This window comes from Conger conger, chromosome 9 (genome assembly GCF_963514075.1).
Source record: "Conger conger chromosome 9, fConCon1.1, whole genome shotgun sequence".
Lineage (NCBI taxonomy): Eukaryota > Metazoa > Chordata > Actinopteri > Anguilliformes > Congridae > Conger > Conger conger.
This window is the reverse complement of record NC_083768.1, coordinates 58,170,669-58,186,318: the sequence shown is the minus strand read 5'-3', so window position 1 is coordinate 58,186,318 and position 15,650 is coordinate 58,170,669. Positions and strand designations below refer to the sequence as shown.

Below are 15,650 nucleotides of genomic sequence, written 5' to 3'. Positions count from 1 at the left end.
GCGACACCGAAAAACAACCTTGGAAATCTGTTCATTCTTGCGAGTCTAGAAAAGGTTTTGGTCTGAATGTAGCGGTTGGTTAAGGAGGCGCAAAGCACAATGATTGGCTGGAGAGGTGTGAGCGGTGGTCGCAGAGCGCAGTGATTGGCTGGAGAGGTGTGAGCGGTGGGCGCAGAGCGCAGTGATTGGCTGGAGAGGTGTGAGCGGTGGGCGCCGAGCACAGTGATTGGCTGGAGAGGTGTGAGCGGTGGTCGCAGAGCGCAGTGATTGGCTGGAGAGGTGTGAGCGGTGGGCGCAGAGCACAGTGATTGGCTGGAGAGGTGTGAGCGGTGGTCGCAGAGCGCAGTGATTGGCTGGAGAGGTGTGAGCGGTGGGCGCAGAGCACAGTGATTGGCTGGAGAGGTGTGAGCGGTGGTCGCAGAGCGCAGTGATTGGCTGGAGAGGTGTGAGCGGTGGGCGCAGAGCGCAGTGATTGGCTGGAGAGGTGTGAGCGGTGGGCGCAGGGCACAGTGATTGGCTGGAGAGGTGTGTGCGGTATCTAAGCGCCTTGGTGTGGAGTGTCGGGGCGCTACTTTAACGCCTGTGTGCTTACTCTGTCACCGCTGTGCAGGTGCGCATGAGGAGATCGACTACTCGGCCAAACTGAAGTTCAGTGATGATGAAGGAGAGGAAGACGGGGAGGAAGAGCGAGCCGAGGCCAAGAACGGCACCCGGTGAGGGGGAACCTTCTAGAAACTAAACAGAAATGCTTTATTGGCATCAAAAAGTTGCATCAAAAGCACAGAAAATAGCTTGTACAATTGAGCACAAATGTAGAATATAGACATACAGTCTACAGACGCTAGATATAAGCCTACCCAAATATGCCCACTGGTAGTTTCTCTGTCTAACATAATTTGCCGCTATGTAATACATTGTTTGTGGTCCCTTAATAAATAGTGGAGCTGTTGATTAAATATAATAACAATTCATAATTAATTTGGCATTAGTTTAACGCTTGCTTGCTTATGAGCGGTACCTGCTGTCACTGACATGGGAACGAGTGCCATTGTGGCTTGACTACTCAACTCACTCACTCTCCCTCCATCTCTCTCTCCCTCTCCTCCATCTCTCTCTCCCCCTCCTCCATCTCTCTCTCCCCCTCCTCCATCTCTCTCTCCCTCTCCTCCATCTCTCTCTCCCCCTCCTCCATCTCTCTCTCCCCCTCCTCCATCTCTCTCTCCCCCTCCTCCATCTCTCTCTCCCTCCTCCATCTCTCTCTCCCCCTCCTCCATCTCTCTCCCCCTCCTCCATCTCTCTCTCCCCCTCCTCCATCTCTCTCTCCCCCCCTGTGCAGGGAGCCGCAGCGCCCCCATGAGGCCGTGTCTGCGGCGCGCTCTCGAGGCGCTGAGGTGGGCGTGGACAGCCGGCCGCCCCCTCCGTCCTCCGGCCCCCCTGACGAGCCGCCGCCCGCGGGCTGGAGCGAGGAGGGGGGGGCGGGGGGCTGGGGGCAGCACGCTCCCGCAGCCTATCAGGTGAGGCGGGCGGGGAGGGCCCTGGGTCGCCTGTTCTGCCGTTCGTGACGACTGTCTCGCGCGCCGTTCCGCGTGTACGGGAGCTCTGTCGTCTCCATGGTAACAAACCAGACCCCCAAGCTGTTGGTGTTTACGTTTGTGATGCCGGTATACCGTGAACTGCAGTGTTGGCTGTCCGATCTACCTTTCACTACCTTTCAGTCCCAGGACCGCCATATGGCGCACTCAAGCAATCAAAATGACTGCTATAATATTGTTTTGAGCCCCTATTAAAACCCGACAAAAGTGTCTCTACCAAGACCGGTGGAGCTGGTTCATGCTGGGCTTAGGACTGGCGGGGTTACCGCTCCGCCGTGCGCTGGGCTGTTAGGTAACGTGGGGTCCCCTCCCCCTGCAGGGTCGCAGGCCCGGACTGGGGGCTCCCGTGGAGCAGCCGTCGCCCCCGCTCCTGGGCCAGGCCCCCCCCCCGCACTACAGACAGGTACCGTGGGGAGTGGAGGGGCAGGGGCAGGGGGAGGGGGTTCGAGCAGCAGTCGGACCACTTAGCCCTAATTCAGCAGGTGCCAAGGCTGACCTGGGTTCAAGACGGCGGACGTTAGCGAACGTTAGCTCACCCGCATATCCAAACTTTTTTTCTGTTCGCCACGAATGTTGGCGACCGTTGGCTGACCGTTTGGGAAGGTAGTTCACGGCTGGCAAAAATGGCTGCCAACAGGGAAGATGCCAACAGAACAAAAGATGACAATCATTTGTCTGTTATAATTCACTTTAATCCATGTATTATTTGCCCTTACCTTTTTCATTTTTTTTTTTGTTTGTATTTTATTTTTATTTTTTTTAGCAAGTGTTGTTAGACCCATGTCACGTCCGTTCCCATTAAAAAAGCGTCGGTGGTGAACCGAATGGAAAATCGTTGAAACGCAGTTCGCGGTCTTGAACGCACGTCTGTTTCCTGACGCATGCGAGTACTTCTAATTGAGGAAAAACCTGACTTCACATCCCCCCCCCTCCAGGACCGCCCGTCTCCCCAGCTCTCCCCGAGCTCCGCCTCCTGCCCCGGCCCGGCCCCCCAGCGGGCCTCGCCCTCCCCGCAGCCCGGGCCGGTCGCCGCGGCGACGCCGCCCCCCGGCGGGGGCGAGGACGAGGACGAGGCGTGGAGGCAGCGGCGGAAGCAGTCGTCCTCGGAGATCTCCGCGGCGGTGGAGCGCGCCCGGCGCCGGCGGGAGGAGGAGGAGCGCCGCATGGAGGAGGAGCGCCGGGCCGCCTGCGCCGAGAAGCTGAAGCGGCTGGACGAGAAGCTGCAGCAGGCCGGCCCCGCCCCCAGCCCCGCCCCCAGTCCCGCCCCCAGCCCCGCGCCCAGCCCCGCCCTCTCCGCCTCCCCCTGCGTGGATCCGGACGAGCCCCCGTCCGCCGGCCCCGCCCACCCGGGACCCTCCGGCGCCCCCCTCAGGCAGAGGGCCGGCAGCAACGGCAGCCACGACTCCAGTGCGGGTGAGGCGGCTTTCGGGAAAATACAAGATGGCTGCCGGCGGCCATTTTGTGAATCGGATGTGCCGTGTCGTTTTAGAAAGTGAAATTACTTTTTAGGACATTAAATCATCTGTTTATTTTAGTTCTGTTCATTTGGTGTCATTATAAGCCAATAACCCAGTAACTTTGCTCTCAAAATCCAAGATGGCTGCTGTCAGTCGACAGAATGTTTTGTCCCAGTCATTTTTTATGTCACTTACATTTTCCCTGGAGGCTACTCTTTAGCTACAGCCTTTAAGCTCACTCCCTTTGTCTAATTTTGATATCATTTTGATGTAAACTTGTCAATTAACAGTGTTACTAGTTTGCGTTTTGCAGTCGTCATTTTGTATGAATGTTTTACTTCCGGTTCCATACCCTGTTTGGTCGACTGGAATTTTAGGTTTTCTGAGGTTCTCCTCTTCCTCTGGGCCCCTGTGTAGTGGACGGGAGGTTACGCAACCGTAAAACCAGTTCTGACCTGCTTGTGACTTTGACCTCTGACCCCCAGACTCCCAGCAGTGCGCGGTTGCCATGGCGCCCCAGCCTCCAGACTCCGCCTCCCCTGTGGAGGCCAAGGAGGAGCCTGCGAGGGTGATGGGCGTGTCAGCTGACCCGGCGGGCAAGGCGGAGGGTTTGGGAGGCGGAGCCGGACGCCCGGGGGGTGGGCCTCCAAGCCAGGGGTACTCCAAGTACCAGAAGTCTCTGCCCCCGCGTTTCCAACGGCAACAGCAGGTCAGACCTCCCGCCCGGCTCTCTGTTGGGCTTTGCGAGTTTCGCTTTTTAATCGGCAAACAACGATGTGTGTGCCCGTGTGTGTGTGCGCCCGTGTGTGTGTGCCTCTGTCTGTGTATGTGTGTCTGGGTGTTTGTGGGGACCAGGTTATAACCCCTCTCACACCTCTCATGACACTGTTATAACCCCTCTCCCACCTGTCATGACACTGTTATAACCCCTCTCACACCTCTCATCACACTGTTATAACCCCTCTCACACCTCTCATGACACTGTTATAACCCCTCTCCCACTCATCATGACACTGTCATAACCCCTCTCCCACTCATCATGACACTGTCATAACCCCTCTCCCACCTGTCATGACACTGTCATAACCCCTCTCACACCTCTCATGACACTGTCATAACCCCTCTCACACCTCTCATGACACTGTTATAACCCCTCTCCCACAGGAGCAGCTTCTGAAGCAGCAGCAGTGGCAGCAGCAGCAGCAACAGCAGCAGCAGCAGCACAGTCAGTCTGCCCAAAGTCCCCTGACCCCCCCGGGCCCCCAGGGGCCTGCCCCCGTCGCCCCGGCCCAGCCGGCGCCCAAACAGCCCCCCCTCTATCCACCGGGCTCCCTGGGACGCCCGCCTCCGCTCCCGTTGAACTTTGACCCCCGCTGGATGATGATGACCCCGTACATGGACCTGAGAGTGATGCCGGGACGCCCCTCCCACATGGATTACTATCCTCCCAGCATGCACCCCTCCGGTGAGTCCCCGAAACGTGGCCCCGCCGGGCGCGGGAACGCCGGCCTGTCGCCCCGGACACGGGGCGGATGGCTGCGCGATGCGAGGACAACATGCCCTCCGCCGTCCCGCTGCTGAGCGTTGCCATGGCTACGTGACCTGCCATGAATAGACAGATATTGAAGTGTGCCCAGTCCCAAACCTCTCTCCCTCTCTCGCTCTCCGTTAGGCACACTGCACACGTAGACCCCAGACAGTGAATAGCCTATGTCCCCTGAATACGAGGGATTTAACAGAACGTCAGTTTAAATAATTACCACTCGTGGGCATTCCAGCAGTCTTTTGCGACCTCCGATGTTCGTTTCTCGATAACGATAAATATGATATACTGTGCAGCCATGATAAGGAGTAATACAGTACAGCGGATTCAGAGGTTCAGAGGGCTTAGAGCATTACAGTCCAGGTGAGATGTTACCTGTGTTAATTACGCTGCTGTGATGGCTCACTACTGTTTTACTCCCGGGCGGCCTGTAGCATAGTGATTAAGGTAAAGGACTGGGACACGCAAGGTCGGTGGTTCTAATCCCGGTGTAGCCACAATAAGATCCGCACAGCCGTTGGGCCCTTGAGCAAGGCCCTTAACCCTGCATTGCTCCAGGGGAGGATTGTCTCCTGCTTAGTCCTATCAACTGTACGTCGCTCTGGATAAGAGCGTCTGCCAAATGCCAATAATGTAATGTAATGTTTCAATTGATTAACCCTCTCAGTCCCAAGCCTGAGTGGTTCCATTCAAATCCCAAGAGGTTTCGGCTTTGGTTGAGGAAAATGAGAAAGTTGAGAATTTGGAAGGGGGTTTAATAGGGGCTGAAAACAATAGTGCAGCAGCCATGTTGATGTGCTGAAAGGGTGTAACTGCAGGGAGTGCCACTCTTGGGATTTTATGGCCGCTACGCTTGCGTGCTGCACGGCACTCTTGGGACCGAAAGGGGTAATAAGATCCCGAGCAGCGCTGTGTGCTGGAGGTTTTGGGGGCCCTCCTGCAGCCCTGTGTAACCCCCCGCCTCCCCCTGCGGCAGGTCTGATGGGGCGAGAGCGCTCCGATTCGGGAGGCTCCGGTTCGGAGGCCTTCGACAGACAGCACGCCGGCCCGCCACACCCCCAGCGCGGGACCCCGCCCATGGACCCCAAACTGGCCTGGGGGGCGGACGTGTTCCCCTCGGGGGTGGGCGAGGGCCGCGGCCTCGGGTCCCCGCTGCGGCAGAAGCTTCCTCACGAGGAAGAGGAGGGCACGAAAGGCCCCAGGTGAGCCGGGATGCAGACGCACCCTCCACACACGAGTCTATTGTTCATGACCATGCAAACGCGTGTAAAGTGTCTTAAAGTGTGTGTTGTGGTGGTGGGGAGGGGAGGGGAGGGGAACGCACAATGCTCTCCAAGGTGTGTGATAACACTGCACACTAAATCTGGCTGTGAAAGGGTATGTAATAAGGGATGCGGAACAGGAGTTGGGTGTAGGATGAAGGAGTAAGACTCTGTAGGTAGGGTGTGAACTGCCTGACCTGGTGTTCTGTACCCCCCCCCCAGGAGTGACACGCCTCCCGTGCGTCTGAGAGAGGGCGGGGCCGGCCCCCAGCAGCCCGGTGTGAACGTGGCCCCCGGATCCCCGTCGGGCTCCTCCACCCAGACGCCGCCGCCCCCCCACGCCCCCGCGCACCTCCAGCCCTACATGGGCGGGAGGGCCAACTACGGAGGGGGCCCCCACCCACACCGGGGCTTCGGCCATCAGGACGAGGGCCCCAGGGGCGGGCAGGGCCAGGGGTGGGGGACCCCGCACCCCCACTACGACCGCAACGGTCGAGCGGACCTGTCGCCGCTGGAAGGCGGTCCTCAGAACCACCCCGGCCCGCCGGCCCGCTTCCCTGCGCCCAGGCCCCTGGAGAACGGGCGGGAGAGGGGCGCGGCGGGGGAGGGCGCCGCGAAGAAGGCCGGCAACTCTTCCTCCTGCTCCTCCTCCTCCTCCTCGTCCTCCGCCCGGGAGGACGCGGGCGCCAAGCCGGCCGCCCCGCCGGAGCGAGAGAAGCCCCACCCCGCGGCCCCGCCCGCGTCCCGGAAGCCCGAGAAGCCGGGCGGCCCCCAGGCCCTGCAGCCGCACCCCAGGTCCAGCCACCGCGGCCGGGACCACAAGACCGAGACGCAGTGGGGCCCGCGCCCGGGGCCCTCCTCCCACGGCAGGAAGTCTGCCGCCAACGCCATGGCGACGGGCGCCAAAGCGGGGGAGGAGCCGGCCAATCCCGGCACGGCCCCCGAGGGCAACAAACCCGCCAATCAGACGGGCGGCGCCGGCAAGAGGGTGGGGCCGATCAAGAGGCCGATCGCGAGAGAGGTGAAGAGAGAAGGAGGAGAAGGTGGCGGAGGAGGAGAGAAGGGGGCGGGAACACCGGGGGTTAAGGACAGAGAGCAAGATGGACACCAGCCCCCAGCCAAGCAGGACCCGGCCCCCCCTGGCTCCCAGGGGCCCCCCACCAAAGACGACGTGTCCCAGGCAGCCAAGTCCAGGAGTGGAGGGAAGGAGAGGGTGGCAGGAGGAGGAGGAGGGGGTGGTAAAGGCCCCAGAGAAGCAGACGCAGGCCGGAGGGAGCGGGAGCGCCCGTACGAAACGGGCGGAGCCTCCTACCACCCGGTGCCCCGCGGCGGGGGCCGGGCCGGGCGTGGCCGGGGCGAGTTCTACGGGCGCGGCCGGGGTTACCGGGGCACCTACGCAGGGAGCGGGGCGGCGCGCGCCCGCACGGGAGGCCGCAGTGGCGGGGGTTACCAGGGCAACCACGATTCCCTCAAAGGGGAGGCCGGCGGCGGCGGGCGTGGCCGGCAGGGCGTGGCCGGGGCCAACCCGGGACGGGCCCGGAACCGCAGCGAGACGCGCAGCGAGGGCTCGGAGTACGAGGAGGAGGTGCCCAAGAGGAGGCGCCAGCACGGCTCGGAGACCGGCAGCGAGAGCGACCCCGCCCACTCGGACCGGGAGGACAGGAAGCAGACACGTGACCCCGCCCACTCGGACCGGGAGGACAGGAAGCAGACACGTGACCCCGCCCACTCCGACCGGGAGGACAGGAAGTTGCCCCGTGACCCCGCCCACTCCGACCGGGAGGACAGGAAGTTGCCCCGTGACCCCGCCCACTCCGACCGGGAGGACAGGAAGCAGCAGCAGCGTAAGAACGGGGGCCCCGGAGCGGTGAACGCCAGCCCTGGCCCCGGCCCCCACAGAGGGGCCCCCCAGGCCCGTGTCTTCACCCCCAGGGGTGTGCCTTCCAGACGGGGCCGCGGGGGCGGCGGGGCCAGCGGCCATCGATCGGGCCCCGGCGCCCTGCCGTCGTCCTCCTCCCAGAGCTGGGGCTCCAAGTCCTCGGCCCCCCCCGCCCGAAAGCAGCAGCAGCAGCAGCAGCAGCAGCCCCCCCCCAGAGACTCGGGCAGAGGGGAGCGGAAGGACAAGCCGGCCGATTCAACAAGCCAGAGCGCCAACGCTGCGACTCCAGCTCCACCCGCCCCCGAAAACGGCGGGTCGGGGCCCGCGGCCCCGGCTGAGGGCCCCGTGTTCCCCGGGCGCGCGCTGGAGCGCCCCCCCCGGCGGCGGCGGCACGGCCGCTCCCAGCACCAGCAGGACAAGCCGCCGCGCTTCCGCCGGCTCAGACAGGAGCGCGAGAACGCCGCGCGCCTCCCCAACGGCCCGCCCCCGCCCCACGGCCCGCCCCACGGCCCGCCGCCCGCCAATCACGGCCCGCCGCCCGCCGCCGGGGCCAACGGCAGCAACGGCCCCCACCACGCCCCCCCGCTGCAGCCGCTGCCGCGCCCGGGGGGGGGCGCCAAGTCGCCCGACGCCTCCAACCAGAACTCGGACCAGGCCAACGAGGAGTGGGAGACCGCCTCCGAGAGCAGCGACTTCGCTGACTTCCGTGACCGCGAGGCCGGAGGAGGAGGAGGAGGAGGAGGAGGGGGAGGAGGAGGAGGAGGAGGAGGAGGAGGAGGAGGAGGAGGGGGGGGCAGAGGGGGTGGGGGGAGGTCCTACCCCTCCCACCACCACCACCACCCGTCTGGGAGAGGGGGAGCCGGAGGAGAGCGGGAGAGAGAGATGAGCGCGAAAGAGTCGGCCGCAAACAAGAGGAGCTTCTCCAGCCAGCGGCCCGGGCCCGAACGCCAGAACCGACGCGTGAACCCAGGGGGCGGGGGCGGGGGCGGGGGCGGGGCCGGGGGCGGAGCTAGAGGTCCACGGGGGCCTTCAGGCGGCGGCCCCAGCAACGGCGGTGGTAACCGCGGTGACAGGCGGGGCAACTGGCCCTCCCCCAAAAATCGCAAGTGAACCGAAAAATTTACGACATTTCTGAAAGCGCACCTAGCCCAACCCCCGCCCCCCCTTACATATTAGCACATTATTGTACATTCTTTCACACATATGCTCATTCTTTTCTCTCTGTCCGTTCCCATCCTCTCATCCTTCTTTCTTTCTCTCTTTCTCTGTGTCTCTCTCTCTCACACACACAGACACACACACACACACACAGTTTATCTGATAATCCCTTCCCACCTCTCCGGTCAGTTTTAAATGCAAGCATCCTTTTGGCTGAAAAATGTATGGAGAGTTAGCATATACAAGCACAATGGAGAATCAGTATATGGCGTGATCACATGCCGAAAGTGTTGGTGTAGTGGTGTCTTTGGTTCAGATATGCTTTCCAGAGTAGAGATGCCAATGTTTATATGTATGTGTTTGTATATTATACCACAGTTCAGCCTTGGGGAGGTATTAAAAATGGCAGTTCTGCATATTTTCCTTTTTTTGGGGGAGGGGGTGGGGGGGGTGAGGCGGGGCTATGTATTTTAATGAGAACAATTGTACACTAGAATTTCCTCCTCTTTTGTGTTTTGTTTTTGCCTGCAATTTCCAATTTGAATCTCAGCCTCAGTAATGTCTGGGGGGGTGTGTACTTTTTATTTTCTTTTTTCCTTCTTTTTTTCCTTTTTTTTTTTTTTTTTTTTCTTTTTTTTTTACCCCCCCTCGTTTTGCTGCAAAAAAGCAGGTCATTAAAATCTTTTTTTGTACAATGCCCTTTCATCTCTGTTTCTGACCTCTAATCCATCAATAACGAGCAAGCCTTGCAAACGTATTCACTTATCCACTGACCATGCGCTCAGTTCTGGGTGTCGGTGTCTTACTGCATGTTCAACATCACGCCGTGGTTAGTTTTGTCACCCTGCTCCTGTCTCTCACCCTTTCGTTTCCTCTTGCTCCTGATTAGTTTGTTCTGTTAAGATTTTTCCCACATTCTGTGGTTCGATCGTACCCACAAAATAATATTTTCTGCGAAGAACAAATTTTTTTTTTTGCCGGCTTTAAGCTGAAGCGCTTTCTTCTAAGTGAGGAGCAGTTTCTTTCATGACTCCGTTTCTCATAGGTTAATATCTGAGAACAAAGGGGTCATTTTTTCCCCCCACAGTCCACAAATCTTGCTGTTTTTATTTTGTTTTGTTTTTTGCATACAGATCTGAGTATAGCAAGAAATGCTTTTCCTTTTAAGAAAGTGACTTTCCAATTGGTCCTCATTAACACGCCTGCCTGGTCGTCTGGTGGGCGGTGTTGCCCTCGCTCAACAGCGTCGTTAATGAAGCTATATGAGAACGTTGGGGCGGTTTTGCCTCCGTGTATCTGATGGTGACATGAGATCTTGGCCTGCCTTGGTTCCTCCCTCACCACGGAACAGAAGTGATGCATTATAACGGATCCAGGCTTATGGGACGGGCACTGGCCTGGGTCTGAGAGGTTACTGACAGCCGGAGCAGACTATGCACAGGTTCTTGATGCGCTGCATATTTGGAATGGATATACTGACGAGTTTTACTTTTTATTTTTTTTATTTGTATTTGTTTTCTTCAAAAAGCACCCCCTGAGCTCAAGACTGTACAAAAACGGATGTCGTAGTCCGATCGATCAGTGTCGTACGTCAGACGAACGCGCCATCAAGCATGTTCAACAGCATCCCATGTTTTCAAACGGTTCGAATGTTCGCTTCTCTTAAAATGTACATCTTCGTTTTCTCAAGTAAGTTGGGGTTTCTCTGTGGTGTAGACGCAGCCTCAAGTTGCAGAGTGAAACTTTTTTTGTGGTTTGGTGCATGAAGGCATTTCGGGGCACAAGTTTTGGAGCGCGCCTGAATTGCGAGTGTCGTCTGTCGACGGTCTTGGGTTGGGGCCGGGTGGTCTCGCTAGCTTCTGCTGGCTCTGGGTCCCCGTTTGGCTCCCGAGGGACCCTGTGTAACCCGCAGTGATGGGCTCATCCAGGCTGTTCTCTGTCCTTTCAAACTACGTCACTCTTTTAATTCAGCGTTTCTCAAACTGTGGGTTGGGACCCCTGTACAGGTCGTGGGTCCGTGTGTGAGGTGGGTCTGGCTGTGCTGCTGGTATTTCACCGGTTCCTGAACGATAATGGGTTCTAACTTGGGTTCCCATTTCAAAAAGTTTTAAGAAGCAGTGCTTTCGTGAACCCCTTCAGTCCCAGGAGAGCCACATGGCACTGTTGGCCTCACACCTTTGCAACCAATCAAAGTGACTGCTTTGTGCTCCTGTTGAAAATCTACTGATTGCTCAACTTTCTCAACCCGGGCCAGAACCCCGTCGGGATTTGTGTGTAACCTCTCCATATTGGGCTTGGGACTGAAGGGGTTAATGGAAGTTGTAGACGGCCAGGTGGGAATCAGTGGGGTCCTGTCTGTTGAAGCTCGGGTACCCTGGTCTCTGACGCTAAACTGTGGAATACAGAGAGTCCAAAGACACAGCGCCGGACTTGCACTTTGTTTCAAAATAAATAACTGACGAAACAAGAAGTGTGTGTTGAGCTGTTGCAAGTGAGAGAGTGGATGTTTTAAAATAAATTAATCAATAAAAACGCACGGGGGCTCCCCAGGACCCGAGTTCCTCTGTGCTTAGTGTGTGTGCGTGTGCGTGTGCACGTGTAAATCTGAGTGAACTGTTCCATACAGCTGTCTGGGTATTTGACAGCATTTTCTTTTAATTAATATTAGTATGAAACCTTTTAAACTAATGGAGTGAGAAGTTATCTTGTGTCCCGTTCACTGACGAGGAAATGGCGCTGGCTTCTAGACACTCAATTACCCAGCATCCCTGTCTGTCCCTGTGCTGGTCCCACCTGACTCTCAGGAGGACCTTGAGTCTGCCGCGGTCTCGTGTGGTTTGAGCCCACGCGTGCAGTGTGGGCTGCATTTCTCTCTTCATACACAAAGGTTGTAATATATTTCCAGCGTTACTACAGCACCGAGAGAGGTGCAAGTTCTAACATTATGGTTCATAAATGGAAGCGGTCATATACACGTATGTAAACCGCTATGTATCCCAAGTTTGTGTGCCCCAACTTACATTCCCACCCAAGATGTTGCCATTTTTTACGTTCAAGGGAGCAATGTACAAGAAGAGAAGTGTCTTTATTATAATTAAAAAAATATACAGAGGGAAAAAAATAAAATTTTGTTTGTTTTAAAGGAAATTGCTTGTCCTGGGTTATTTCTCGTCATGGCTCGAGTGTTTTGATTGGCTTTGCTGCAGGCTTGTGCACACAGCTTCGTACCAACAGAGGGCGACATCGCTTGGTGTGTGTGTGTGTGTGTGTGTCACTGACTCGACCAGGGTCCCCAGAAGCTCGCGGACCCCAGTGGTTACCGGAAGTATTGCAGCTTAGTAAGCGTCTGGAGCCACTAAGTAAAATCCCCCATCGAAGTCCATTCAAAACTATGAATGTACCCTGATGCATTTACACCATTCTTTTTTTAAATCTTTTTTTCCCCCACACTGAACTAATTACTCTCCTCTGATGATTTTTTTCCTGAGCCACACAGGCTCATCCCTTCACGTTTAGGTATCCAGTGCGCATGCTCTGCTGCTAAAAAGCCCTGTCGTCAAACATGGGCGTCTCATTTTACACTTGCATCTTAGTCATTTGGCAGACGCTTTTAATCCAAAGCGACTTACAAGTGCATAGGTTCTTCCACAAGTCAAAGCATCACATCCATAACTAGGACAATACATAGGAAGTGCTGTTCTGAACGTAGTCATCTTTTTTTTTTTTTTTGGGGCAGGTTAGACCAGAGGGATAGGGATATCAGAAAGGGGGGCGGGGGAAATCAGGAGGGAGGACTAAGGTAGAGTTTGAAAAGGTGTGTTTTTAGTCTGTGTTGAAATAGGGGGAGGGATTCTGCTGTCCTGACAGTGGTAGGCAAGTCATTCCACCACTGAGGAACCAGAACGGAAAACAGGCGTAAACGTGCAGCTCGACCGCCAGGTGCTCGTAGTGAGGGAACCATAAGGCGACCAGAGCTGGCAGACCGGAATTGTCTAGCTGGGGAGTAGGGAGTGATCAAGGATTGTATGTAAGGTGGGGCAGTCCCCTTAGCAGCCTGAAATGCCAACACTAGGGCCTTGAAACGGATGCGTGCGGCAATAGTAAGCCAGTGGAGGCCAATGAGGAGTGGGGTGACATGAGCCGACCTGGGCTGACTGGTGATCAGGCGGGCTGCAGCATTCTGGACCAGCTGGAGGGGCTTGATGGCACACGCTGGGAGACCGGCTAGGAGGGAGTTGTAGTAATCCAGGCGGGAAATGAGCTGGGTGGCTTTCTCCATCAGGAGATGACGGATATGGCGTACAAGTAGAAGTTTTAGAACACCCCAATTTTTCCAGTTTGTTATTGAAAATTATTTAGTTTAATGTCTCATTGTACTCTGAAATGAAAGCATAGAACAAATAAACAATTGAGGTTAAAAAATAAATCATGGAATCAATTTATAAACCAAAATGTATTCTAAACTTTTGACTCATCAAAGTAGCCACCTTTGGCAGATATAACAGCTGAACACACTCGTGGCATTCTTTCTACAATGGAAATCAAATATTCTGCAGAAAGTTCTTCCCAACTCTGTTGCAGAAGTTCCCATAAATGTGTGGCACTTGTAGGTTGCTTTGCTTTCACTCTTCTGTCCAGTTCATCCCAAACCAGCTCGATGGGGTTTAAGTCTGGAGACTGTGCTGGCCACTCCATGTTTTCAAGCTTACCATCTTGTTCTTTTTTCCTGAGGTAGTTCTGGCATAGCTTGGACGTATGTTTTGGGTCATTATCTTGCTGTAGGATGAACCCCTGACCAACTAGGCGCATACCAGAGGGTACTGCATGGCGCTGCAGAATGCTGTGGTAGCCGTTTTGGTTCAGGGTGCCTCTCACTCTGTACACTCTGGACCCTGGATCCAGAAAAACAGCCCCAGACCATCACGCTTCCTCCTCCATGTTTGACAGTTGATGTCACACACTGAGGAACCATCCTTTCGCCTACTCGACGGCGTACAAAAATCCTGCGTGATGAACCGAAGATTTCAAACTTTGATTCATCAGTCCATAACACCTTCTTCCAGTCTTCAGTAGTCCATTGGTGGTGTTTCATGGCCCAGGCAAGCCTCTTCTTCTTATTCTGACGTCTTAGCAATGGCTTTCTTGCTGCAACTCGACCGTTCAAACCTGCAAGTCGAAGTCTTCTCTTCACAGTTGAAACTGAGACTTGCTTACTACAACCACTATTAAGCTGTGCTTGAAGCTGTTGTCCTGTGAGCCGCCTATCACGCAAGCTGTTGACTCTCAGAAACTTGTCTTCTGATTCTGTTGTGGCTTTGGGTCTGCCAGACCTCTTCCTGTCAGAGTTTCTCCCAGTTTCTGAGTGCCTTTTGATGGTGAAGGAAACTGTACTCACTGACACCTTGACTTTCTTCACAATTTCTCTGTAGGAAAGCCCTACATTTTTAAGTGTCATGATGGTCTGTCTCTCTTCCATTGTTAATTGCCTTTTTCTCGCCATTTTTATAGTAACACCCTACTTTCTGCAGTACAATACTGTTCAAATGATGCTCACAAGGGTATGGTACCATAGTGTTTTCCAACACTACTTTTATGCAGACAAAGGGGGTTGTAAGTAATCAAGAAAAGTTGGAACACCTGTAGGAATTGGTAGCACCAACTTTCAAGGCTTGATCCATTGCTGCAGAACAGCTTTAAATTGTTAACCCATTTCTTGTTCCCTGAAAAAGGCCTTTTTGTATAATTCTGAAATGTATATTATTTTTCAGTTTTGGGTAACCTTACCTTTTTTTTTAACCTCTAGCAGTTCACTACTTACCTTTGTACCATTTCAACCTATTCATTCGGCTTGAATTTCAATAAAAAACTGGAAAAATCTTCTAAAACTTTTGACCGGTAGTGTATATTGTACAGAAAGAACCTGCAGGTTCTACCAGTGGAGGATACTTGTGGAGTCAGGGTGAGGCCGTTATCAAGAGTTACCCCAAGATTCTTTGTCTCTGACTTCATGCACCATTGCACACACACATAACTGTTACATGCACGTATTGCTCACTGGAGGCTTGTTACTGTCAGGGGTTCAAGAGACTCTCCTGCTCTGTACAGCTTTACTTGCTCTTATTCACAACTAAAAATGTTTAAATAGCTTAAGGGATGCATTACTTCAATATCACCAGTGAAAAGCCCTTACAAAAAAACTAGTGAGCCAATAAAGTTTACTTTTAAATGACTTCAGCTATAGAAGCGTGCTCATTTTTAAAAATTAAATATACTTGAAGTGTTGTGTTCTGTGTTAATACTTATTTAGACTAAAGAGTGTTGTACTAATGCTACTTGGTTTCTTGAAAATGCAGAGTAATTACATCCATTGTACACAATAGTAGGCAAGTTAACTGTTTTGGACACAGAACCAGAGATGACGTTTAGGGAGATATTTCTGCCACCTACAGAAATATCAGATTTCACCCCCAATGGACTCTCTCTATGGACTTTGGAAGAATCTTCAATTCGTTCTGATACACAATTTACAAGTGGATAGTGGATATCTGTAGCACATTCCAATAACTAATTGCAAAAAGAAAAATTGGGTTTCCAGATATTTTTCTATAAGAAGGCCATCTGTACTCAAGCTGGATAAGAGGTGGTCGTGCACCTGTAATGGCCGCAATAAGCGAAAAAGAAGGCCGTTTTAAAACTGACGTGGCGGGAAGCCTATCAAAGTCGAAGCTGCAGCAAGTAGTTCCGGGTTCTCTTGTAACG

The 15,650-nt window shown here is 54.8% G+C and overlaps 1 protein-coding gene across 1 annotated transcript in view; it reads left to right on the top strand.

Annotated features, from left to right (window-relative positions):
• Window positions 1–12,038, top strand: part of prrc2a (proline-rich coiled-coil 2A) — a 17,677-nt gene extending 5,639 nt beyond the window's left edge. The window contains 8 exon segments of the mRNA XM_061253407.1: window positions 611–713; window positions 1,337–1,514; window positions 1,912–1,995; window positions 2,528–3,005; window positions 3,535–3,758; window positions 4,214–4,514; window positions 5,569–5,794; window positions 6,077–12,038. Of these exon segments, the coding sequence (XP_061109391.1) occupies window positions 611–713; window positions 1,337–1,514; window positions 1,912–1,995; window positions 2,528–3,005; window positions 3,535–3,758; window positions 4,214–4,514; window positions 5,569–5,794; window positions 6,077–8,843 (4,361 nt within the window). The 3' untranslated portion in view covers window positions 8,844–12,038.
• Window positions 12,039–15,650: the final 3,612 nt, after the last annotated feature.